We start from the raw sequence: 26,182 nt of genomic DNA on the forward strand, positions 1-26,182 counted from the left end.
ATTCATTTATTTTATCCTAAATTAAAGTTATTTTAGTGAATATGTGTGTTAAACATACTTATGCTAAATCAATTTGTGCAATGCCGTGATTATTCATAGTTTCATGTAAAATATAGAAAACAAATGCGAGAGTGTGATGATGTCTTCATTTCTAGCACACTTCAAAATCTTTTACAGGCTAGAAAACAAGAATAACTTCATTAGATTGGAAACAGTCTTCCATTCAGAGGTCATGTGTTTTTCATTAAAGCATGCAGACACGGAGATTTTATGGTAATACAAAAATTCACCATTTGTGATTTAATATACTTTCATTTTTGAATACACTTTAAAAAAAAATAAGCCCTAGTTTAACTCTCTACATACAGATGATGTTTGTAGATGTATCATATAACTTCAAAAGTGTTGTGTATATTTAGACCAATTGCTGCAAGTGCTCCAACTAAACACTATACTAACTGAAAACCAAAAACGTGGTAAACCTGGTTCCCTGAAAGGACAAGCTGACGCTATGGGATGCTCAAGAAGGCAACAAACTACCATACTATACTTTATGTAAATATCTATTATGTAGATTCTGAAGGGCTATTATTCTAAATAAAAAAAAGGATATTTTATCTCTTATATTTGTGTAAATTCTGAAAGGGGTATGAAAATGCATGAGACAAAATAGGGATGCAAACTTACGCGCTAATATGTAACCTCTGTAAATTTAACAGGGATTCTAAATGCACGGAACTGGAAAAATGCAGTAACTGTTAATCTCCCCTAGAGGGCGTTAAGCACGTAGAGTGTAATGGGTTTCCAGTCAGTTCGTGGCCATCTTGTGAAAAGGACAGATGTAGAACCTGTTGAGTTAGAGCATTATTTGAGTGAAGGTTAAACAGAAAAAAATAGTCACTTATTTGTTCATTAGTGTTCGTGGGATGAATCATTATTTAAAGAGTTTGTTTCTGGGACCCCAAACAGATTTTTTTTTTTTTGAGTGAGTGAAACTCTTTCCGTTGGACTGATGTTGACCTGCATGGATGATTAAAGGCGAACCAGCTGATTCAGTCATCACCGCACGTCTCTTCGGATCCGATTGAAATATTTCCTAAGTATGTTGGGAATGTTATTGAATTTTTTCGATTAGAGGCCCGATTGTATAATTTGATTGTCTATTTCAGAGGAAACGTTGAATATAAGTTATATATTTTTCACTACATGTGTGTTGTGGTTTTGCTGTTACCAAAATCCTCCTTTTTTTAATCTAGAAGTGCAGCGCAGTTACTGTGCGAATCACACGTAGGCGTGTTTAATACCTGAGCCATGTCCCAGACATAATCTAACCGCTTTGGGTCCTCAGCTCAGCTGGAGTCAGCAATTTCAGACCACTTTGCATCTGTTTTTAAGAATGTGACATTTAAAATAGAGCACAGCAGCTGAACTTTCAGGAAACACCAGCATTTTTTCATAGAACATTAATGTTAACAGTTAGACCAGCATTGAAGCTACCTTCTTGAAAGAAACATACTCATCCTGGCCTAAAGCAGCACAAACTAGGCTAATCTTTCACCTTAAAGTTTTACACCTAGACATTTAAAACTTCCTTTAACACTGTCAAAATTGCACAAGTGGAAGGCTCCCGTCATATCACTAACCTAAAATAGTTTCTTCTATACTTGGACCTTTTTACAGAGTTCTTAATGTATTTAATGTAAAACAATTTTAAATAGCAAAAACTTAATGCACCTTTAAACTTTCACAAATCTGACAAACCACCAAAGTCTCTTTTCTCCATCCTCCTTTGATGAAAAGTTGACAATTCATCTTTAAAATGTTACAAGGAAAAAAACTACATCTTGACATAACAATCATTAAATGCATTGCAATCTGAGAAAGACACAGCACATCATTACAAAAAAAGTTGTTTTTTTTTTAATGGTTGACTGGATGAACAATGTCCAATTTGCATATTTACAGAAAATTATCTACACATTTGAATGAGCAGCTGGACAAGAAAAAAATAATAATAGAGTCAACAGAAGAGCAGGAGCACAAAGATGGAGAAAATTAGACTTAACCAAAAGTTAAGTTTTGCATGCTGTGGTAAGCACTATAGAATAACCCCACAGTGCCTGGTAAAGCTAAGAACCAAGATACCATAATTTAAGTGCACCCATATATCTTCCAACCTTATGGCTTAGATGGTAATAGAAATGTGAATCCATTGAAGTGGCAACCATAGCAGACACGGAAAAGGCATTTTCCCAAAACATCAATCCAATTTCTAACATGCAGATTTAAGGCCTCTGCTTGCAATTAAGATGACTCTTCATCAATCTTGGGTGCCAGGTAGTACTTAACATGTCCCATGTCTGCAATCTTGTACTCAACCACTGTTGGAATAATAAAAGAAAAAGATTATCTTTCAAGTCAAATAGAAGAATCTTCACACATTAATCTTTAATAGAACGCAAGAGTGTTAAAAGTTCATACCAAGTGGAATATCTGCAGACATGCTAAGTGTGACGGTTTTGGACAGGGGAGTGGCCTTGGTAAAGAAGTTCAGGTAGTTCAATGCAAAAATGAGCTGCACTGGCTCATTCATCTCAATTGTCACCTGAGGAAAACAGAGCAATTACATTTCAAACTTGCAAGTAAACCAACTTAAAATGAACAAAAGTCAGACTTGTTTCTATCATATGTAACCCAAAGAATGAATGTTACCGCTTCATCCTCTTTGTCAACATTGCTGGTCTGTGAGAGCTTAATGTTGCCTGTGCCCAGCTCTCCATTGGCCGAGAACTTCACTCCATCCTTGGCGCAGGAGATCATTACAGCGTCGCCGATCTGTGACAGGTCTCTGCAGATTCTGGCAAATTCTCCAGAAGGCATTTTCACCACACAACTGTATTCCTGCTCCTGAGGATGGAAGGAGAAAATTGTTATCAATTTAATTAAACAAATGAAAAATCTCTCATCAGAATTATAAGTGCATACAATGTGAGATTCTTACTGGAATTCCAAGCTGCTCCACATCCAGGTCCATCAGCTTCATCTCATAGTCTGAAACTTTCTCTTGATCTGAAAAGAATAGAATACATGTGTAAAATCCAGACAAACAATTGCCACAGGAATATTTGTATAGGTTTATCTGTACAAAAAGTAGTTGGCTCCAGTACTCAATGCATTATTTTCCAATTAAACTGTTCAGGTTAAATGAAAATGTGTGCAATGTAGTGATTATTAACGGTTTCATGAAACGAATAAAGCCTCATAAAATAGATAAGCATTAAACTCACTGAGTGTTTCGAAGACAAGGGCAAGCGAATCTGCATTGTCTTCTGCTCTGAGTGTGATGATATCTTCATTACCAGCACACTTCAGAATCTTTGACATGCTAGAAAACAAGAATAACTTAGTTAGCATGGAAACCAAGCCTTATATTCAGAAATCAGGTGCTTTTTTTATTGAAACAAGCATGAAAAACAACAGACTTGTATACACACAAAAACAATAATCACAATTTGCACTTTAGATACGCTCTATAGATGAATTGACCCCATGTGTTACTTAACAGCTAGATGTTTTATCATAAAACTTTAAACGTATGGTGTATGCATGTAGACCGAGTGTTTCTTTGTCTAATTGTCATTCACAACCCGGCTTTCTTTCCCGCCAACCACATTCAACGCGCGTAAATGACGTCACAATCGAGGAAGCGTTCTGCGCGCCAAATAACACCTAAAGCAAATCTGAAATGCAACTATTTGGGATATATTAAAGCTATATGTTTCAACGAAATTACGAAACATTTGTTTTATTAATCAAAATCGTACAAATTGCGCGCTCCAGTTTGCTAGTGCAGTTGGCGGGCATGCCCAGACATGCCCAACTTTCACTTACTAAGTGAATACTTACACTTACTACAAGAATAATAGCAAAGAATAAATAACCTAACATCGTTTACAACAGTACCTGCTCAAATTGACGCCCATGGCGAGGTTTCTGTCGCAGCGGTAAGAGTCGAAGCCATCGCTCCGGAGTGTTAGCTGCACCAGCGACACATGAGATGAGTCCATGCTCTGCAGAGAGATGCCCGATGAGCTGACATCCCAGCAGGCTTCGGTGATGAGGTCTTTCAGAGCCTCCAGAACTTTCTTAAGGATTGAGCCTTGAACGAGACGTGCCTCAAACATGGTGCTTCAAATAGTAGTTTATCGAATTCCTGTGACGAAAAAAGTGCGGCCTGGTTTTCTGCTTTTCTTCGCCTGCAAGGATGCAGTCAGACTTAAAAAAAAGTTGTATTGTTAGAAAGGATAGCGTGCTATGAATTCTAAAAGCAGCACAGGCACGTCTGCTCCACCGGCTTGAGGGGCTCTGAATCTGAATGTCACTTCGCGCGCTTTCGCTGGGACTTTGAGGAACTGACTTCAACCAACTCTTGCATACGTCACTTCCTGTCATACTTGACTCCTCCTGTTACGTTAAACACTGCATTGTAGCCATTGACCACAAGTTATCGCCATTTACTATGCTTTTAGTTGAGCTTTGCGTTTACTTGCATTAGCTTGACTTCTCAAACGTGATTGAAAATGAAATGGCATAAGAGGTCGATACAAATATAGTAAAATCAAAAAGCATATAAAGTTATGAAAAGTGTGCATTCTAGGACTTTTTCACGTAAAATATGGACTAAAATAAAACTACAGAAACCTTCCCCCCAACATTAAGATTTTAGGTTTAAATCTATATGTATATGGAAAAGAGTATTTTAGGTGCTGTATCTGGTGCTCTATCACCATAACGTTCCTGATCAGGTTTTTGCCATTTTAAATCACATTTAAAAAAAATTGCAATTCACTTAAAGGTGCGATATGTAACAATTTTCATGTAATATTTGCCTTTATTAATGTTTTTTTTTTTGCCAATGTGTGAACGGCTTGTAACCCGCAACTTAAAAAAAGAGCCCTTCTCATATTTCCTAGGTTGCCTATTAAAGCCTGTAGACTGAGTTTCATTAGAAGGGAGCGGGTCGCTTTTGCAGGGAAAATCTAAAGGATGTGATGTTTATGCGTGCTTCCGAGAGCCTTGCCACAGTGCTTCTCTTCCGCTATTCAACAGCGACAACAAATTGCAATACTAGGTAATGTTATCTTAGAGATGGAATCCAGCAAACGTCCAGCTCCCAGCACAACACTGACTCCTACACAAACTCGTAAGCCCAAAATAAAAAAATTCTAACTGAATCCCGTCTGGCTAAACGGGAACGTGATCATGGTCGAGCGAAAACTAGATTGAATCAATACAATACAAAAACATAAGTGAATAATCTTAAGGGGATAGTGTAAGTTTCACTAGCATCAGAATAGTATTCAAAACATATACAAGTGCAATCATTTTTATTTTATTTTATTGTTTCATTGACTAGTTAAGTGCTCTTGGAAAATATGTGTTTTAAGTCGTTTTTTGAAGACAGAGAGTGAGTCTGCTTCACGGATGGAGTTGGGAAGGTCATTCCACCAACGTGGTATGATGAAGCTGAAAGTCAGAGAAAGTGTTTTGGTGCCTCTTTGTGTTGGTACAACAAGGCGACGCTCCTTAGCCGACTGCAGGCTTCTAGTGGGCGTGTAGCTCTGCAGTAATAATGTATGCTGGAGCAGACCCAGTGACTGTTCAGTATGCCAGGATCAGAGCCTTGAATTTGATACGTGCATCAACCGGTAGCCAGTGGAGAGAGACAAGGAGTGGTGTAGCCTGCTCTCTATGGTTCATTAAAGACCAAACGTTCTGCTGCATTCTGGATCATTTGCAGAGGTCTAATTGCACATGCAGGGAGGCCAGCAATGAGAGTAGTCCAGTCTAGTTATGACAAGTGACTGAACAAGTAGTTGTGTGGCATGTTCAGATAGGAAGGGTCTTATCTTCCTGATGTTCTATAGTGTAAATCTACATGATCTTGCGGTCTTTGAGATGTGGTCTGTGAAATGTAGTTTGTTATCAATGGCATTTGATTCCTGGAGGGACCTTTGTTCGGTTTTGGGGATAAAAACCGACCCTGAATTGGCATTCTTCTTATTGGACAGGTAAGCTTACATAACTGCAAATCAAGTGAAATATAGTGCAATAAGGATTGATCTGTGTAATTTTAGCTAACTAGCATGAAGCGCTGTTGTGTTCGGCATCAAACAGTTGCTTGAGAGTAGCAGCAAATGACAGCTGAGTGGAAACAATGCCCAAATGAAAGTGCAAATTTACAGAAGATTTGCACAAAAAAGTCCCATGCTTTCGTCCAGGTCGAGATCAGTGGGAAGCAGAATGTATGACATGTAAAGGTGGTTATGTGTCAGTTGCTAATAAAGGTGCAAATGATTTAGAAGCACACATGTTGTCTCTTTGTATGTTATGTCATTGTTTTGGCCGATGATCGCTTGCTATGGAGTGTGCGCACGAGCGCGAGCACAAACAACAGGTAGCTGGCTGTAGTTCACTTAACGGCCACAGGTGTCATTAATAACAAGGGATTCTGAATCTTATATACTGCACCTTTAAGTAGTTCTGCTCCATAATGCTTAAAGTACATCCTTAAAATATCCATGTTTAATACAAGATAAGATCAGCATTTGTGACAAAAATAGAGGTGACAGTGAAGCACTTACAATGGAAGAGAAATGGGCCATTCCGTAAACTTTAAAATACTCACTGTTTCAAAACTCTGTTTTATGTATGTTAATAAGATTTTAGTGTGCTAAAATCGTTTAACTTTTCTGTTAACTAAGTTATAGCCAATTTTACAATTTTGTTGCCATGTAATGTCAGCAAACATAACTGTAAAAATTAATGATTTAAACAACTTTAGATCTCAAATAATATACACGTAGAAAACAGACTAATTAATGCAAGTGCTTTTATCAAATTATAAGCTTAACATATTTGCCTTTGACGCTCCAAAATTTGGCCACATTCAGTTCCATTATAAGTGCCCCACTGTAACCCAGATTATGCCACATATCTTGTCGATTGAGTTTAATTGGTTTTGATCCCGAATATTCCATTGATCCGTGAGCTGCCGCCATTGGCCACAAGAGGGCGCCATTTCCTACAGTTTACCTAGAGTTCCTTGCAACGCACACATTTAAACTGAAAAGGTGCTTGAAATTGAGGTGGGAAATAAATGGTATGAGAAGGAACAAATAAAGACTGAAATGAAATTTATGCTATATATATCAATGCCTAATTTTCAAGCATTTCAGGGAGTTTTTGGGTATAATGTAAAACAGAAAAAACTAAGAAAAATCTTTTCCCCAAAATTATGTATATGAAAATAGAAAAATTTATTTTAGGTGCTGTATCTGGTCATTTATTCAAGTTTTCACTATTATTAATCACCGTTGAACAAATCAATTATAAATAGATTTATGAATAGAAATATAAAATGTTATGCTATCCATCAAATAAAAAATTAACACAAGAAGCCTATATACATTATGACCAGAGTGCCTAATTGAAGCATTTCAGGCTGTTTTGGGGAAGTTGACACATATTCGTTTTTCTAACAAGTATTCCAAGTGTTGTGTAATAAATATACAAGGGGGAAAGAGTATATTGTAGAAGTTCAGGGTGTTTGATGTTCTGAGATGATCACCATTTCTTCTTAATAAGAGGTCATAAAAACTGCATGTTTAATAATTATACAAGAATTATATATATATATTTTTAAAACACTTTTAGATGGAGTAAAGCATATTACTGAAGAACAATGTTTGTTATGTCAGGTTGTCTACAACCTTTTTGCAGTTTTCTACATTTAACTGGAAGCACAGCACACAGCATGATCTCAAACTGTGTTTATACAGTATTTGCATTCTTTCGTGGCATGTTCCGACAGATACAGAGCAGGGCATGAAGTACCAAAATCTATGGAATGGACTTAAACGCTGACTTTGAACTAAGACTTACATGGTGTTGCACAATGCCTTATGCTGTTGACTGACACCATGTGGACCATTCAGAGTTCCATCTTTGAATTAGCAGTGTGGTTCACTCAAACCGTGGTTTTGAAGGCGGAATCCTCAACCACATGGCTCACTATATGGCACCCAATCCCACTTTGGCCCCAAAACTTCCATTCTGTCCCACCCATTCGGAGTGGGTGGAATTTCCCAATGCTAGTAAACAACTGTAATCGAGTCTCTGACTTAAAAGCCCCTATCGTGACTGCCAAGTTTCCTGTGAAGATTTAGATACCACCACAACAGACTTACCATGAAACCAATTTCTGAACTCACTCTGAACACGCACGTCTTTACTTTTGTGTTTCCAAAGATTTGCTCCACAACTATCTATGTTTATTGAAACATGCGCTCAGCCTATTCTTTTCTGTATTAGATTATAGACATGCTCTGTTTTTGTTTCTGGGAACTTGGAAGAGGTGCAGGATATATTAAATTGAACTTTAACAATACTTATCGGAAGGAAGGAAGCAGGCCGAGTTGTCCTGAAGAAGGTGGGAGGGAGTTAAATGGGAGGTTCAAACGGAGTTCTTTTCTTCTTGCAATCCCTTGAGATAACACTGGCCAAACTCTCTGTGCAGAAATGTGGAAACCATAACCAATAACTGTTGCTGCAGGCATGTGCAATTCCGATGACGACTTTTAAACAACTTGCTCAGCAGTGGTCCTTGACATTAATTTAAAAATATGAACTTTTTTACATTGGAACTAGACTAAACAAGGATTTGGTTATTGTTTCATGTGCCCATAAAACTCAAGCATCAAGGTTCACTTTAAAGACATTAAGCTGTACAAGAGAAAACAAAATGAATGGATGGATGGATGGACAGATGGATGGATACAGTAAAACAATACAGTATTAAGGGTGGAAGTTGTTATACACTAATAAACATGTCCTTTGTATTCTTCACCAAACTTTGGTAAATATGATGCTTGCAACGTATACAATGATATTCAATGGTTGTTTGAAACAAAAGAATGAAAAAGTAGGGCACATCTGTTTTTTTGCGCTGACATAAGCACAGTCACGTGGAGGGGATTAAGGGTTTTGGAAAAATACCAGTTTACTGTATGTGTGCAATAAATTTTCTACAAGTTATGGGGACCAATGCATGAAGAACAGGCTTTCTCTAAAAATAAACAATCCATGTCTAGGTTCTTGGTTTCCTGACTGTAGGTCTGACGTCAAGTTGAGGGAGAGCAGGGGGCCGTGCAACTCCAGCCAATTTTCTGCACGATCAAACCAGAGACAAGAGCCGCCCCCTCAGTTCCCCTTATCCTTTCTCACAGTCAACAGGAAAGACAGGGCCAGAGCTCGGAGAGAACAAGGAGGGAAGAGACCAAGAGAAGTACAGCAAAGAAGATCAAAGGAAAGAGGACCAGGAAAAGGAGATCAAAGAGAAGGGAATTGCATCTCGAACTGTGCCAGACGAGCACTGCACAAAATAGACTAGATGTCCAACAATATTCCCACACAGGACAAAATGGAAAAGCAAAAACTAAGTGCTAAAATCAGTCCTCGGGTGTCCAAGAGCTCCACACAGCGTCTTAGTAGGGACCTCACCTGCTCCATCTGCCTAGACCTATTCAAGTGCCCGGTTTCCTTGCCCTGTGATCACACTTACTGCGAGGCTTGCATTACGAGTTACTGGACCGGCCCTCGCGGCAAAGGGCAAGGTGGGTCTAGTTCGTGTCCTCAGTGCCGCAAAGTGTTTACTGGCCAGAGCTACCGACCCAACCGCATTGTGGCAAACATAGTGGAGAGCTACTGCCAAGGTATAGAGGAAAGTGAGGGTCGGTTGGCCGGTGGAGGATTGTCAGCTGACAAAGTGCCTTCTACACCGTTGTGCACCCGTCACAGAGAAGAGTTGAAGCTGTATTGTGAAGAAGACCAGGAACTGGTGTGTCTAGTGTGTGGGATTTCTCAGGACCACAGGGCTCACACACTGGTGTGCGTGCAAGATGCACAACAGAGATATCGGGTGAGAATCAAACTCTTTGAATGAGTGAGTGAGTGAGATAGAGTGTGTGTGTGAGAGCGAGAGAGGTACTTTTTAACTACACTTTTCCCAGCTTGGCAGTAACTGTTATCTATATGAGAAGAAAGGTCACCGTTTTTGTGTTTAACAGGCTTCTCTTAGCATGTCTGCAAGTGCCCTTCAATTAGAACTCAACACTGCTTTGGAATGTGAAAGAGAGACTGAAAAAGAGGTGAAAAAGCTGAAGGTAAGAAAAAAATGTGTTGCTATTATGAAATCTAATATAGGACTGTAATTCCTACCTTGACATTCCACTGTTGAAGCACTCTCTAATACTTTCCAACTCAGTAGAAAAGCACTGTAAATATTACACTCTATAATGCAGTTTTAGTTCCCAATCATCTCAAATCTTTACAGTTTCCAGTCAGAATTCAAGGTTCCCTATCGAGAGGTCTCTCCTATTGCGTAAGTAGCTTACGCTATGGGAAAACCCCGTTTCTCGAGAAATATTGAAGTCTTTATGTAAAACGCATTGCAGCTGCACAGCAGACAGTGATGAGCGAGGCAGCTCGGTCATTGGCTGTGCTGCGGCAACTGCTCGAACCAGTGACGGGCGACTTAGAACGCTGCGACCAATGGGGCGCGTCCCGCGATTCAGCGGCTCAGAGCCTGCTGAAATTAGCATATGAGGGCTATATAATGAACGTCCCGTCATGCCAGTTCTTTTAGATTTAATCTCCTTCAGCGAAGACCTTCTCTCGCTGGATCCTCCGGATTTTTGGAGTCTTTGCGCCGTGGACAAGCTTACAGCGGGACTGCTGAGAGGACGCCGGCATCTTCAGCCGCCTTCGAAGCCTTCTGCTACGCCATCCAGCGTGCATCGCATATCCTTTACTGAACAAGTGTTCGCCCCCGCGACGCTTTTTAAGAGTAAAAGAGTTATTTTCCAGGCGTTGTTTCAAATGCCTTCAGAGGCCCTCTTTCCGACGGAGATCGGCACATCATCTGCACTCGCTGCCTGGGTCTGGACCACGCAGAAGCTGCACTCAATCAGGGCGGATGCCCTGAATGCGACTCCTTGGGCCTCGCCGAGGCGCGACTCGCTTTGCCGCTTTCACCGCAGCGAGCCGGCTGCCCCGTGCTGCCACCTCTGTTCGAGCCGCGCAAGAAAAGCGCCGCTCACAGAGGCTGCCAGAGCACCCGACTCGGTGATGTCACGCCGCTCAGTCCCCACGGGCATCACCGATACCAGATGTCTCCCGCCGCCGGTCCATTTCGCGAGCGGACCTGCACCCTCCAACAAAGCGGTGGGTCTCGCCTCATTCGGCACATCAGGGACGACGACGGAAAGGATGACAGCCTCTCTCTTGACGCTGCATCCGACGACTGGCCGGGCTCGTTCGACCCCGCGCCATCGGCATCAGCGGACACGAGCGGGCACCAGCATGGACTCGGAGATCATCCGTGATCCTGTCTAAGGCCGTGGAAGACCTCGGGCTCGACTGGTCTTCTCCGGAAGAACCCGCCCGCAGCCGGCTGGATGAGTGGTTCCTGCAGGGCGCCGGCAGGCCCCGACAGAGACCCTCTCCTTTCTTCCCTGAGGTGCACGACGAGCTCACAAAGTCGTGGAAAGCCCCGCACTCAGCTCGCCTAAAGCCTTCTTTCTCTTCTTCGCTCTCCTCAGTGGACGGCGCGAGAGAAAGAGGCTACGAGGCAACTCCGCCCCTAGAGGAGACTGTGGCCAACCATCTATGCCCACCCTCCACCGCTGGATGGAAGGCCAGAGCTTCTCACCCATCGAAGCCGTGCAGAACCACATCAGATCTCACCGGTCGCGCGTACGCCGCCGCCGGTCAAGCTGCGTCAGCGCTGCATTCGATGGCGGTTCTACAAGTGTTTCAGGCCAAACTTCTCCGCTCTATGGACGAGTCTGGACCTGAACCCGACGCTTTTAAGGACCTGCGCAGTGCTACGGACGTAGCTCTGTGAGCCACAAAGGCCACCGCCCAATCCATTGGCCGGGCCATGGCTAATTTGATCGCCCTTGAGCGCCATCTGTGGCTAACGCTAATGGAGATGAAGGACGCGGATAAGGCACCCTTCCTTGACGCACCTGTCACCCGAGCGGCCTGTTCGGACCCTACGGTGAGAGATTTCACGGAGCGCTTCACTGAGGCACGGAAGGATTCGCAAGCTATGCATCACTTCCTGCCTAAGCTCCAGCTCATCTCAAAACCGCCCCAGCAGCAGCAGCGAGCCAGGGCAGAGCCGCCCGCCTCCCAGCCGAAGAGCAGACCTGAAAAGGACGCTCGACGCCGCTCGCGTCCGCTGGCCGAAGAAAGCCACAGGAGCAACGAGGCCCTCGACCCAGAATCACCCTGAACACAGAGCCTCGTAAGTCTTCCTAGCAGCAGGAAGAAAGAGAGGAGTACGCGTCTCGCAAATGCCGGACCGCTCCTCAGAAACATTTAAAACATTACCCAGTCCCCTTACAGGCGGCTGGAAATGTCTATACAGCAGTCAATGGGCCAGTCATAAAACTCGCTCACCTGCAATCAAACGCCGTTTTCACGGCGACACACAGAAATCACCAAAAGAGTCATTTTCTGCCTGTGTCACTAAGGGTTCACATGTCCACACTAAAGTGCGCATTCCCACATATCAATACTGTCCAAACAGTGCCAAACACCTCCCCAGCTCAGGCTGGATGTCTCAAAAATGTAGATCGTGTGCCTATTGTCATGTATGCACCACTACACACAAGCACTGTTTCCACAGTTATAAACACTTCCCCAGTAAAAACGGGAAGTGCTATAAGTGTAGCGCGTGTGCCTGCCGTATTGCACGTCACTGCGACACGCCCCCAGCCGGCATTCAGCCCATATCTGTGCGAGCAGAAGCCTGGGAAAAAATCCCCGACATGCCGAAATGGGTTTTGAACATAATAAAACACGGATACTCACTTCAATTCACTCGCAGACCACCCCGCTTTTCAGCGGTGGTCGAGACGAAAGTGAGGAAAGATGTGTCACATGTTCTACGCACCGAGGTGCTCAAACTGATAGAGAAGGCGCTATAGAAACTGTTCCTCCCTCTTTGAGCGAGGCGGGTTTTACAGCCGCTATTTTCTCGTCCGAAAAGGACGGTGGCCTTCGCCCCATCCTGGATCTCAGACATCTGAACAAAGCGCTAATGATTCGCTCATTCAGAATGTTAACAACCAAACATATCCTCGCGCAAGTTCGCCCGGGATTGGTTTCTATCAGTGGATTTGAAAGACGCTTACTTTCACATCCCGATAGCGCTCACCACAGGCCCTTTCTGAGATTCGCCTGAGGGACAGTCATACCAGTACACAGTACTACCATTCGCCTATCATTGGCCCCCGTTCATTCACTGAAATGTATGGATCGCGACACTTTCCCCTGAGACAGCGGGAGTGCGGATACTGAATTACCTCGACAATTGGCTAATCATAGCACAATCAGAGGTTCAGTTAATGACACACAGATCTTGGACTATCAGCCATTTACAATGCCTGGGTCTGAGAATAAATTTTGCAAAGAGCGTGCTATCCCCAGCCAGAATATTTCTTTTCTGGGAATAGTGCTAGACTCAGTGCAGATGACAGCGCCTCTCATCAGAGCGTGCGCTCTCTATTCGACGCCTTGCAACATCGTTCAGAACGGCAGCGCACGCCCGCCAAATGATTTCAGAGAATGCTCGGTCTCATGGCCTCGGCATCAGCTGTACTCCAGCTAGGATTGTTGCACATGCGCCCTCTCCAGCTGGCTCAAGAGCCGTGTCCCCACTCACGCGTGGCGCCGGGCCACTTTTTGATCAGAGCGAATCACGGCTGTATAAAAGCCCTGACGCCCTGGAAAGCCATAAACTGGTATCAAACCGGCGTGAGTCTGGGCGTGAATACGCAGAGAAAAATGATCACGACAGATGCCTCCAAAATAGGATGGGGGCCCTTTACTGAGGGCAGGCCTGTTTCCGGCTTTTGGTCAAACCCGAAAAGTGCCTACACATAAACTGTCTGGAAATGAAAGCGGTTGCCTTGGCTCTCAGAGCCCTGCTTCCGTACCTGCAAAACGTAACACGCCCTGGTCCGAACGGACAACATGACGGTAGTTTCAGTATATAAATCGCCAAGGTGGACTCAGGTCGAGCTCCCTGCACTCTATGGCCAGGAGCTCATCCTATGGTCACAACACCACCTGCGCTCGCTAAGGGCAGCGCGACGTGCCAGGCGCCCTGAACCAAGGAGCGGACATGCTATCCAGAGACAAAGTTCTCCCAGGAGAATGGTCTCTCCACCCTCTGACGGTTCAGTGGTTATGGCGAACCTTTGGCGAGGCAGAGGTCGACCTCTTTGCCTCCAAGGAAAACGCCAGACTGCCCTCTCTTCTTCTCAAAGCACGGACGCCGCTCGCCCAAGTTTGGCCGAGCCGCCCTTGTATGCTTTTCCCCGATCGCGATGCTGCCTCAGGTCATCAGTCGGATCAGGGAGGTGAAATGTGCAGTGCTCCTGGTAGCCCCACTCTGGAAAAACCAGACGTGGTTTCCAGAGCTGGTACAGATGATGCAATCTGCCCCATGGCCGATTCCGCTGAGGCAAGACCTCCTCGGACAGGCCAGCGGGATGATTCTTCATCCCCGCCCTGATCTGTGGGCCCTCCATGCATGGCCTCTCAACGGGTTCCCGAGAACCTCCCCAGTGGAGTTCTGAAAACCATTACTGAGGCACGAGCCCCCTCTACGAGGCGCTTGTATGCCCAAAAGCGGAAAGTGTTCAGTGACTGGTGTGATACCAAGAGCTTGAACCCCAAAACGTGCGAGATACCAAGTGTACTCGCCTTTTTGCAGGAGCTGCTGGAGGCGGGCCGCACACCCTCCACGCTCAAAGTCTATGTGGCTGCCATAGCGGCGTCACACAATCCTGATAAAGGACATTCATTAGGAAAAACGATCTGATCGCTCGCTTCCTAAGAGGCTTAGGAGGATGAACCCTCCTCGCCCACCTTCGGTGCCGATCTGGGACCTGGCCACGGTCCTGGACGCACTCAAAGGTGCCCCGCTCGAACCTCTCCGAACCGTGCACCTCAAGCAGCTCTCGCCAAAACCACGCTCTTGCTGGCACTCGCTTCAGTTAAAAGAGTGGGCTGACCTGCACGCTGTCATCAAGCTGCTTGCCTGGAATTTGGACCTAACGACTGCAGAGTTGTCCTTAGGCCAAAGCACGGGTATATTCCTAAGGTGCTCTCTACACCCTTCAGAGCACAGGTGATATCTCTGGCAGCTTATCGCCCTCAGCAGATCGAAGGTGATGCAAATTTACTCTGCCCGGTCAGGGCACTAAGAGTATATTTGGAACGCTCTGCCCTGTTCAGACAGACGGAACAATTATTCGTATGCTTTGGCAGCCGAACTAAGGGTCTCGCTGTCTCAAAGCAACGAATATCGCGCTGGATAGTGGATGCTATAGCGCTAGCTTATGGAGCCAAGGGCCTTCAATGCCCCTTAGGCGTCAGAGCTCACTCTACGAGGAGCATGGCCTCCTCGTGGGCATGGTCGAGTGGGATACCCATTGAAGATATTTGCAGCGGCAGCAGGCTGGGCCTCGCTCGACATTTATCAGGTTTTATAACCTACAGGTCCCTCACTGCATTCCAACATTCTATCAGTCTGACTGTGGAATGAACTGGAGTATGTATATGCTGGGCATCATCTCCTCCCTTATAAGGTCCGTCTCTGACCGACTTAGAGGGTTTATTATGCGTACCAGAACACAAAAGCTCAGTACATGAGATATGTGCTTGTGTTTGTACAAGGAGCCCCACCTTGAAGGCAAGGGCGTCCTGTCATACCCCACTATATAGCTCACCGCTGGCGGCTCGTGGAATATCACTTTGCTTTAAGGCTCAGGCACCTGCCTCTGGCTTTATAGAGCTGAAGTCAGCACGCACTAGCGCTTTACATGGTGTTCCCATAGCGTAAGCTACTTACGCTAATAGGAGAGACCTCTCGATAGGGAACGACTCGGTTACTAACGTAACCTCGGTTCCCTGAGAGGAGGGAACGACTATTGCGTAAGCTTCCGTGTCTGTGCTTGGTCAGTTCGCTTCAGTCGATTGAACCTAAAAGAACTGGCATGACGGGACGCTCATTATATAGCCCTCATATGCTAATTTCAGCAGGCTCTGAGCGCACGAATGCGGACGCCGCCCCCATTGGTCGCGCGTTCTAAGTCGCCCCGTCACTGGTTCGAGCAGTTGCCGCAGCACAGCCAATGACCGAGCTGCCTCGCTCATCACTGTCTGCTGTGCAGCTGCAATGCGTTTTACATAAAGACTTCAATATTTCTCGAGAAACTGAGTTTTCCCATAGCGTAAGCTACTTACGCAATAGTCGTTCCCTCCTCTCAGGGAACTGAGGTTACGTTAGTAACCGAGTCGTTTTGTAAGGTTCAGAACGTAAAACCTTTTGGTTTATCAGCCCAGATCAGTCAACATGAAATCAAAATTGATTCATTTACATTACGTTTATGTTTCTGGCCTCATTGTGCATGATTCAGCAGATTCACCATTACTCTAAAGATATATTGCTGCAAAATATGTAATTGTAATCGTTAAAAAAGGTTTTTGTATATTTTCTTCAAAATGTTAAATGTGACTTGTTCCGCCTCTAAAACGACATTATTTTTTTACTTATAGACCACTCTTTCAAAACAAACCCATTCTTATGAAGTCATATTAATAGTAAGAAAGTCAGTTCGTACAATAATGACAGATTGTATTCTAATAGAGAAAAATAAACAAACCAATAAACAACATTATTAAAATGTTTCCTAAGTTTAACCCCAAAACCTAAATCTAACCATGATTTTAATAGGAAAATAACTTTTGTATACCACAGAAAAATGGTTTTGAATGCAAGAGGTAAGCATATTTCAGGTTATTTAAATAAATCAGTTATTTAGATTGCATAAAATTAAGTTTTGGTAAAAATTTGCTAAATTAGCTGAAATTTGATGCCTGTTTTGTATAAATTTGAAATACTGTTTGTTTATTGGCTGGTATGGGAACCTTTTCATATGAGTCAAGGCATACGATAAATTGCATATTCGGCATCTCATATTAATTATTACGAGTTGGCACGAGACTATGTTGCTCAAATCAACCCAGTAGCTACTCAGGCATTGTTTTAGGAAACTTGCCTTGGCTTCTTTGAATGTCATGTTTTGCTCTGAAATGTGTTTCATTCAGGAAGTAAAATGGGTTGAGGATGGCATTTCATGTTGACTTTAACCTCTAAGTCACACCACCTCTTTCTATTTAAATAATTCCAAACCCAGGACCACACGGCAGACCTGAAACAGAGAATTGAGGCTCAGTTCAGCGAGCTCCATCAGTTTCTGTACCAGGAGGAGAAACTTATTCAGGTCAAGCTGAAGACAGAGGAACGACGTGAGCTTATAAGACTTGATGAGCACAAGGCCTTGCTCAGTGTGGAGATCTCCCGCCTGCGCAGAGCTATGAATGACATTAAGGACAAACTCAGCGAACAGGACCCATACACACTGCTCAGGGTGAATATACAGTACACACATACTAGCAGGGATATGACAGTTCTGATTTTAATATGCATTCACACTGACAGTGATTTGCAGCCATACAGCATCCAGTAGTGATTGATTTTCAATGGGAGTTGGCGATATACAATAAGAGGCTGTTGACAATACAAGTTTAGCAGAGTTCAACTTCATGCAAATGCTCAGGGCTAATGCTACCAATGGGAGTGTTGACAATTAATTTGTGTGATTTTACATCTGTCCATGGATGTTGGCAGTATGGTGTAAAAATATGGGATTGTTGAGACTCAAATCCTTCTCTTGGATTTCTACAATTATTCAGAAGCATTAGGTGAACTTTGCCTTATAGCATATTAGATATTTTCACTGATCTTAATCCTATCAATGTGGAGCTAACTGGCAACAGAAGCTCAATACATGATGTTATATAATGATCTCACTGTTGTGATATGAAGATAATCTCATCAGTGCAGCACAAGGGGATTTTCCAAAGAGAGGTGTAGCCCAGTTTCAAACACTGATCTCATGCAGAAAACGTCTCCCCCTGCCTCTCAAACTGTGCCAAATTCATTAATCTCCTTTTTCCTGTCTTTTTACAGAGCATAATGGGCCTGCTGCAAAGGTGAGAGAACTCTATAGATCTGTTACATTTATTATTTTTCCTTCACAAGGAAGTGCTTGAATGTTTTTGTCTGGGCTATTGTTGTTTCAAACAGGCAGCCACCAAAGTTCGAGAAGCCTGCACTGGTGCCACCCAGCCTGTGTGAGGGCCGATTTGCTGGGCCCCTACAGTATAGAGTGTGGAAGTCACTAAAAGGAAGCATTTATCCAGGTTTGAGAATGTTTTCCTTCAGAGCACAACATATAGCCTAATTGTCGTTCTAAATAAAAGACGAAACACAGCACCAATAAATTAAAAAAACTACAAAAATAAAAACAAGTGTACAAGATACTATATCTTATGTATATCTGAGTCATGTTCTTTATTATTAACATATACCAGTTTATCGAATCTTGTTCTATTCAAGAACAAGCCCATTACCAGCTGTTTTACTGGATTATTAATGATTATCTCAAACGTTATAACATCTTAAATGCTACTAAATTGTAAACTGTTTGCTCTCCAGTTCCCTCAGCCATAACATTTAACTCCAATACAGCCAACCCCTGGTTGAGTCTTACATCCTCACTCACCTGTGTGCGCTACCAGACCTTCAACAGCACAATGCAGGACAACCCAGAGCGCTTCAATGCTGCCTTGTCTCTGCTGGGCAGTCAGGGCTTCACTAAAGGCCGCCATTACTGGGAGGTGGAGGTGTACAGCAGCACCGTTTGGACGGTGGGAGTCGCCCGTGAATCGGTCACGAGGAAAGGTGTCATCAATACCATGCCGGTCAATGGCTTCTGGACGCTCTCACTGTCGTATGGAGTTCAGTACATGGCAGGGACCTCTCCTCCCACATTACTGTCTTTGGAAGAGCCACTGGCAAGGATTGGCGTGTATCTAGACTGCAAAAGGGGTCTGGTGTCATTCTACAATGCTGGAAGCATGACACACCTATATACCTTTAAGGAAACCTTCACTGAGACCCTCTACCCTTATTTCAACCTGGGCTTCCTGGACAAAGTGCATGAAAATGAGCCTCTTAAAGTCTTTCTACCTAAAATCTGATTTCACCCACAAAAAAATAAATAAATAAAATACTGTCATTATTTACTCATCCCTATGTTGTTCCAAACCCTGTAAGCCTCAGTCACCATTCACTTTCTTGCAATAAAGATAAAATAAAAATAAAAGTAAATGGTTACGAGTATGGAAGCGCATAAGGATGAGTAAATTAAAAGTAATTTGGACAAAATTATATGCAATTTAATTCTTAAATTTTTTTATAATAATTTTGTAGTAATTGTACACTAGGCTGGACCTGGACAACATATTTAATTACGTATAACAGTGCAAAATCATATATGCTATACCATCTTAATATTACAGTGGGTAAGTGAAGGCACATGGAAAATTAAACCAAAAATAAAAAAAAAATGTTTGGAAACTATGGCTAATGACTCTTTCCCACTAAAATCAACTGTAAGCTATTTTTTACTATCACACATAAAATGACTGAAACAGATATTCCTGAGAAATTACTTGTTTCTAACTCTGTGACAACCATAACGTAGGCTCCGCTCTATTTGTGGGAACGAATGACCTACACTTTTATAGCCAATAAGAAAAAAGAATCTGATCATGACCCATAGTTTTCAGCCAATCAGAAAACAAAGATCTAAGAACATTTTCAAAGTGTCTTTGAAAATATATTACACAGACGTAAACAAAACAGTAGAGGACACTTGACAGTCACTCAAACCAGCCCGTCTGGCACCAACAATCCTCCATACGATTATATAATCAGTCAATCGTGTGGCAGCAGTGCAGCACATAAAATCATGCAGATACAGGTCAGGAGCTTTGGTTAATGTTCACATCAACCATGCATGATTGTTGGTGCCAGACGGACTGGTTTGAGTATTTCTGTAACTGCTGATCTCCTGGGATTTTTACAAACAACAGTCACTAGAATTTACTCAGAATGGTGCCAAAAACAAAACACATCCAGTGAGCAGCAGTTCTGTAGATGGAAATGCCTTGTTGATGAGAGAGATCAAGGGAGAATGGCCAAGAATGTTTTGAACTGAAAAAATCTACAGTAACTCAGATAACCGCTTTGTACAGTTGTAGTGAGAAGTATATAATCTCAGAATGCTATTCTGGCATGCAGGTTGGCGCTGTTTTGACAGCACGAGGGGGACCTACAAAATATTAGGCAGGTGGTTTTAATGTTGTGGCTGTTCGGTGTGTGTATATGTATGTATATATATATGGTTGGGGAGTAACGGAATATATGTAATGGGATTACGTATATAAAATACAAAATATAAGTAACTGTATTCCCCTATAGTTACAATTTAAATCATTGGTATTTAGAATAAAGTTACTTTCAAAAAGTATTTTGATTACTGAAGAGATTACTTTGCCTTTTATTGTCATTTGATTCATTTAATATTTAGTCCTTTCAAATGGAAAACATTTATACATATAAATTATGCGATCCAAACTGTATTTAAACAGCGGTGAAACACTTTCTTATGATGTGTTACATTCATACGAGCAGACAGAGAGGTAAGTTTGAAGTTAGTTTGGAGCATAAGAAATGTAAATAAATCTTGTGTAAATTTTCAGCTTTACGATAAACTATAATCTATTTCTAGCCATTTTAAATGCACATGTTAACAGGCACGATCATATTTTTTTAGCAAGAAAGTTCACGTTAGAAAAGACCTTTGATATTAGGGCAACAATTTTGTATTGTTTTCCTGTATAAATATCTAAAAATCTTTAAAACAAGATCAATTTGATATATCTTGTTTTAGGAACAACACTGCATAAGATATTTTGTTTTTTCAGAGAATGTATTTTTAACATGTGTATTTTGTCTTGCTGTACTGGCAGAGTTTTAATGGTCAAAACAAGTGAAAAAATCTACCAGTGCTTAAGAAGTAATCCAAAGTATTTAGAATACGTTACTGACCTTGAGTAATCTAACGAAATACATTACAAATGACATTTTACAGCATGTGTTCTGCAATCCGTAGTGGAATACATTTAAAAAGTAACCCTCCCAACCCTGTATACACACACACACACACACACACACACACACACACACACACACACACACACACACACACACACACACACACACACACACACACACACAATTTCCAAATGAAATTAATATAAACGACCATCAAAAAATTTTCCCTTTAAAGATTTATCCAAATATTTTCGGTCTCATGAACTTCATAAGATAAATGCAGTTACCGGCATTGCCCACAGGAATGCGCAAGTGAACTCTTAATGAGTTCTTTAGAGCCACACACAGGATTATGGAGTATTGTCCGCTCAGAATGCATAACCGTGGGAACAAATAATGGGGTGTTTACGAAGACATTTAATATCTTGTTTGCCTACCAATCAAGTTAATAATTCAAATGAGGCTGTGACACAGTGACTTAAACCTCTACGATCAAATGGATGAATCATAGCACGTAGGAAATTGCACAATAAAGCACTCTATTTTGCCCTGTGTGAACCTGCTCAGACAACTGAAGTCATGAGATATTGCAGGTTATAACTCTCGCATTACAGACTAATTACGGGGTGAATTACTGGAGTGAGAACTACATATTAATATAAAGCATATATATGTCAATTTACAGTGAGTGAAAACAGAAATCCTCTCAGCGGACGCACAACCATCCTTTTTACTGATACTTATAAAAATAAAAATAAATTGTTGCTTGCCGCAGCATTCCAGTCCTGCAAAACAACCTGTTGTGTTCATCTGTTAGTAGGCCTATCACTGCGCCTAGATGACGTCGTTACAGTTCGCATGCTAGGGACTATATCTAGCAGAAGGATGTCACTTAATGAGTTTGCTTAATAAAATAATGTTTTAATGAAAACAAATTTCCTTGATATTTTTATTGTTAATTATGTTTTATACAAAGTTATTGGAGGACATGCTGTGCTATATTGTGAATGTAGTAATTGCTAAAGAAGGCTCTGTTTGTTTTGCTAATTTAGCTATGACAATTGTACATTCACTGCACAAGACACACTACAAATAAAACGTATCTGTTACCTAACGTAACCTCGGTTCTGTCTAGATGAGGGAACGAGTATTGCATAAGCTAGCTTACGCTACATGAAAGATTAATCTTTTCTGAGATATTGAAGCCAAAAAATTATCCTTAATTTTTGTATCCATTGTCAACGCAGTGCGGCAGCTGCAGACCTTGAGCGGGCTAGCTAGCGAGCTCATAGGTTGCTCTGCGGCAACTGCTGCAGCCTATAGACGAGCTTGGGCGAACTCACATCCAATGAGAGGCATCCGCGCGCACACTGCATCAAAGCCCGCCAAAATGGGCGTGACTTGAGTGCATATAAGCGTAGTTCGTAGGCTGGAACCCTGGTTTTCATTGACTGAAGCGTAAAAGTCGCCGTGGGCGCTGAAGCACGGCCGGCTACGCAATACTGCTCCCTCATCTAGAGAGAACCGAGGTTACGTTAGGTAACCGATACGTTCTCTTACGAGAGGTTCTCTCAGATATGCGTAAGCTAGCTTACGCTACGGGAACCCATTGTCAATGCCGTGCGCTCAAGCATCCACTGTATGAGCCCCAGGGAATTAAGGGGGACCCGGGGAGCCCTTATGAGTGGGGAAATAATATTTGGCCGGCAAGAATGCGGGTCATTGATTGTGTAATACATAAGCACATAGTGGGAAGGGAACGACAGAGCGGCGGTGCCGGTCTGTGTGGAATGTGTCCCATCAGTGCAGCTCACCAGGGGAGCTGTAGCATATTAAACCGCTAGTAGTTTTGCCTGCAGAGCAGGCACTTCCATATTGTAAAATCTGACAAAGGTGGAGGGGGAAGTCCATCCCGCTGCCACACATATGTCGTGAATGGAAATCTCGCTGGACCATGCCCACGAGGATGCCATGCCTCTAGTGGAGTGAGCCCTAATGCCCAACGGGCATGGCAGGTCTTTTGACGCATATGCAGCAGCAATAGCGTCCACTATCCATCTAGATAGTGTCTGTTTCGAGGCGGCGAGACCTTTGCTGCGCCCTCCGAACGAAACGAAAAGCTGCTCAGAGCGTCTGAAAGCGGTGGAGCGCGCAGTATACAATCTCAGTGCTCTGACCGGGCAAAGGAGATTGGCGTCGCGTTCGCTATCAGGTGCTGGCAGCACCGATAGGGAAATGACCTGTGCTCTGAAAGGAGTACCGATCACCTTGGGATCATAGCCGTGTCTAGGCTTTAAAATGACCTTGGAGTCACTTGGTCCAAACTCAAGACACGCAGCGCTGACAGACAGCGCGTGAAGGTCTCCCACACGTTTGACTGATGACACGGCAGTCATAAAAACGGTTTTGAGTGAAAGGTATTTCAAATCCACGGATTGAAGTGGTTCGAAAGGGGGGGCTTTCATAGTTTCGAGAACTATAGAAAGATCCCAGATAGGAACCGATGGGGGGCGCGGGGGGTTCATCCTTCTAGCTCCCCTGAGGAAGCGGATGACCAGCTCGTTTTTACCCCATGACTGGCCGTGAAGGGGTTCAGCGAACGCCGCAACAGCCGCCACATACACTTTGAGCGTGGATGGGGATCTGCCCTTATCCAGCAGCTCTTGTAGAAATACAAGCAGCGACGACACCCCACATGTCCGCGGGTCCAGGTCTCTGTCGGTGCACCATTTTGAGAACACAGACCATTTTGACGCATAGAGTCTTCTCGTGAAAGGGGCTCTAGCGTGTATGATGGTGTTTATTACTCCTTCTGGCAGAGCGACGGGTAGTCGTTGATCACCCACGCATGCAGCCCAGCTCTGGGTGGGGATGCCAGATTGTGCCGCGAGCTTGAGAGAGGAGATCTGCTCTCACTGGGATGGGCCACGGCGCTGTCAGTGACAGCTGCGTAAGCTCCGGGAACCATGTCTGATTCTCCGAACGCGGGCTATGAGGAGCACCGAGTGACGCTGCTTCCTGATCCTCTGCATTACCTGTGGCAATAGCGAGACGGGAGGGAAGGCGTAAAGCGGGCGCCTGGGCCAGTCCTGGGCCAGCGCGTCCTCGCTCGAGAAAAATATTGGGCAGTGAGAGTTCTCTTTGGACGCAAAGAGGTCTATCTCTGCTCTGCCGAATAGGTGCCATAACGTCTGGACTGTTTGAGCGTGCATGGACCATTCCCCTGGGGGAATATTGTCTCTGGACAGTCTGTCCGGGCCGTCGTTCAGGTGGCCTGGCACGTGCGTCGCCCTCAGCGAGCGCAGGTGGCACTGGGACCAACTCAGTATGCGTTTCGTCAGATGGAATAGGTTCCTGGATCTGACACCGCCCTGACGGTTTAGGTAGGATAACACAGATCTGTTGTCCGAACGGACCAGGACGTGGTGACCCTGAATGACCGGGAGAAAGCGCACGAGTGCGTACTCGACCACTATCATTTCCAGACAATTTATGTGAAGGAGCTTTTCCTGAACTGACCATAGGCCGAAAACTGGAGAGCCCTCGCAGACCGCGCCCCAACCCGTGTTGGACGCGTGTGTCGAGATGACTTTTCGGCGAGATACAGCTCCCATTGTCACTCCCCACTGATACCATTCGGCCACTGTCCAGGGCTGCAGAGCTGAAATACAGGTCTGAGTCACCTTGATGGGCTGGCGGCCTGTGGCCCAAGCCCGGCGAGACGCTGGGTGTTTAGCCAATGCTGAAGCGGGCGATGTGCAGTAAACCCAGCTGAAGTACTGCTGCGGCTGAGGCCATGTAACCTAGCACTCTCTGGAATTTCTTCAGAGGCGTGAGGCTGTTCATCTGAAAAGATGCGGCTAGTCGCTGAACACGGCGCTGTGTAGATAAGCGAGCCGTCATTGCCACGGAGTCTAGTTCTATTCCAAGGAAGGAAATTGTCTGACTGGGCTGTAGTGAGCTCTTGGTCCAATTGACTGCAAGACCCAAACTGTTCAGATGGCTGAGGAGAACTGCTCTGTGAGACAGAAGCTCCATATGTGACTGTGCCATAATCAGCCAGTCGTCCAAATAGTTCAAAATTCGCAAACCCTGACTCCGCGAGGGTGCGAGCGCCGCATCCACGCACTTCATGAAAGTACGGGTGCTAAGGACAGGCCGAACGGAAGGACGGTGTATTGATAAACCTGGCCGTCGGCTGAATCTCAAGAATGGCCTGTGACGGGATTTATCTGAATCTGAAAGTATGCATCTTTCAGATCGAGAGAAATAAACCAGTCCCCTGGCGCACATGCGCGAGGAGTTTCCTGATTGTAAGCATTTTGAACGGTCTTTTGCAAGCACCTTGTTCAAAACCCTGAGATCTAATATGGGTCTGAGGCCGCCGTCTTTCTTGGGAACAAGAAAATAACGGCTGTAAAGCCCCGACTCGCTCAGAGAGGGTGGCACTTTCTCTATGGCCCTTTTGCACAGAAGGCTTGCTATTTCTGAACGAAGCATGCACGCTGCTTCCGTGTTCACAGTGGTTTCGAGCCAGCTCTGAAGCGAGGAGGGCGGCGATCGAACTGTAGCAAATAGCCCTGTTGTATTGTGCTTAACACCCACTTGGATATCCCTGGAATAGCTTCCCACGCTTTGAAGCGTAACGCTAGAGGGTAAATGGCCAATTCGCTCTGATTGCCGCACACAGAGCGCTGAACAAAATGTGTGAGCGCGTTTAGTGTGTTTATGCGTGATTGCTCGCAGACAGCATGAACAGGCTGTTTTGTGAGTGACTTCCCGATTGGAATGAATGGGGAAAGAGTCACATCTGTTACGTGATGCGCAAGCATAGTCATGGGCACGGGACTTACACACAGAGGAATGTTTGCTGGCCGTGTAACAGAGCGGGCAGAGAATGGGCGTGCGTACGTATTCGTGGGCGCATTTATTGACTCTAGCGCTCGAGCGGTTCGTAACCGCTTTATGTGAGCGTGCTCTGGTGGGGACACAAGACATGCAGTGCTTGTGTGTAGA

General features: G+C 44.0%; 2 protein-coding genes across 3 annotated transcripts; one reads left to right on the top strand and one right to left on the bottom strand.

Annotated features, from left to right (window-relative positions):
- Window positions 1-1,884: 1,884 nt before the first annotated feature.
- LOC127635670 (proliferating cell nuclear antigen-like) lies at window positions 1,885-4,428 on the bottom strand. Its single transcript, XM_052115858.1, has 6 exons — window positions 3,964-4,428; window positions 3,288-3,385; window positions 3,002-3,069; window positions 2,713-2,907; window positions 2,482-2,605; window positions 1,885-2,381 (listed from the first exon to the last, which is right to left on the bottom strand). The coding sequence occupies exons 1-6, from the start codon at window positions 4,182-4,184 to the stop codon at window positions 2,305-2,307; spliced, it is 783 nt and encodes a 260-aa protein (XP_051971818.1). The 5' UTR covers window positions 4,185-4,428; the 3' UTR covers window positions 1,885-2,304.
- A 4,860-nt stretch (window positions 4,429-9,288) lies between these two features.
- Window positions 9,289-19,432, top strand: LOC127635653 (zinc-binding protein A33-like). 2 transcript variants are annotated; one of them, XM_052115838.1, is made up of 6 exons: window positions 9,289-9,979; window positions 10,128-10,223; window positions 17,337-17,570; window positions 18,173-18,195; window positions 18,290-18,405; window positions 18,701-19,432. In XM_052115838.1, exons 1-6 carry the CDS (start codon window positions 9,452-9,454, stop codon window positions 19,243-19,245), a joined length of 1,542 nt encoding a protein of 513 aa, XP_051971798.1. In that variant the 5' UTR covers window positions 9,289-9,451; the 3' UTR covers window positions 19,246-19,432. The 2 variants fall into 2 exon arrangements, with proteins under 2 accessions (XP_051971798.1, XP_051971799.1); XM_052115839.1 differs by having other exon boundaries at window positions 18,734-19,432.
- The last annotated feature ends 6,750 nt before the right edge of the window (window positions 19,433-26,182 follow it).

The sequence above is a fragment of the Xyrauchen texanus genome, chromosome 43 (genome assembly GCF_025860055.1).
Source record: "Xyrauchen texanus isolate HMW12.3.18 chromosome 43, RBS_HiC_50CHRs, whole genome shotgun sequence".
In the NCBI taxonomy this organism is placed as follows: Eukaryota; Metazoa; Chordata; class Actinopteri; order Cypriniformes; family Catostomidae; genus Xyrauchen; species Xyrauchen texanus.

Excerpts from the sequence above, each read along its gene's own strand:
- LOC127635670 (XM_052115858.1), bottom strand. The coding sequence starts at position 4,184 with ATGTTTGAGGCACGTCTCGTTCAAGGCTCAATCCTTAAGAAAGTTCTG. Across the intron at positions 3,386-3,963 it reads ATGGGCGTCAATTTGAGCAG|CATGTCAAAGATTCTGAAGT; the intron begins GTACTGTTGTAA and ends CTTGTTTTCTAG. Across the intron at positions 2,908-3,001 it reads TGGAGCAGCTTGGAATTCCA|GAGCAGGAATACAGTTGTGT; the intron begins GTAAGAATCTCA and ends TTCCATCCTCAG.
- LOC127635653 (XM_052115838.1), top strand. The coding sequence starts at position 9,452 with ATGTCCAACAATATTCCCACACAGGACAAAATGGAAAAGCAAAAACTA. Across the intron at positions 18,196-18,289 it reads ATAATGGGCCTGCTGCAAAG|GCAGCCACCAAAGTTCGAGA; the intron begins GTGAGAGAACTC and ends TGTTTCAAACAG. Across the intron at positions 18,406-18,700 it reads AAAAGGAAGCATTTATCCAG|TTCCCTCAGCCATAACATTT; the intron begins GTTTGAGAATGT and ends TTTGCTCTCCAG.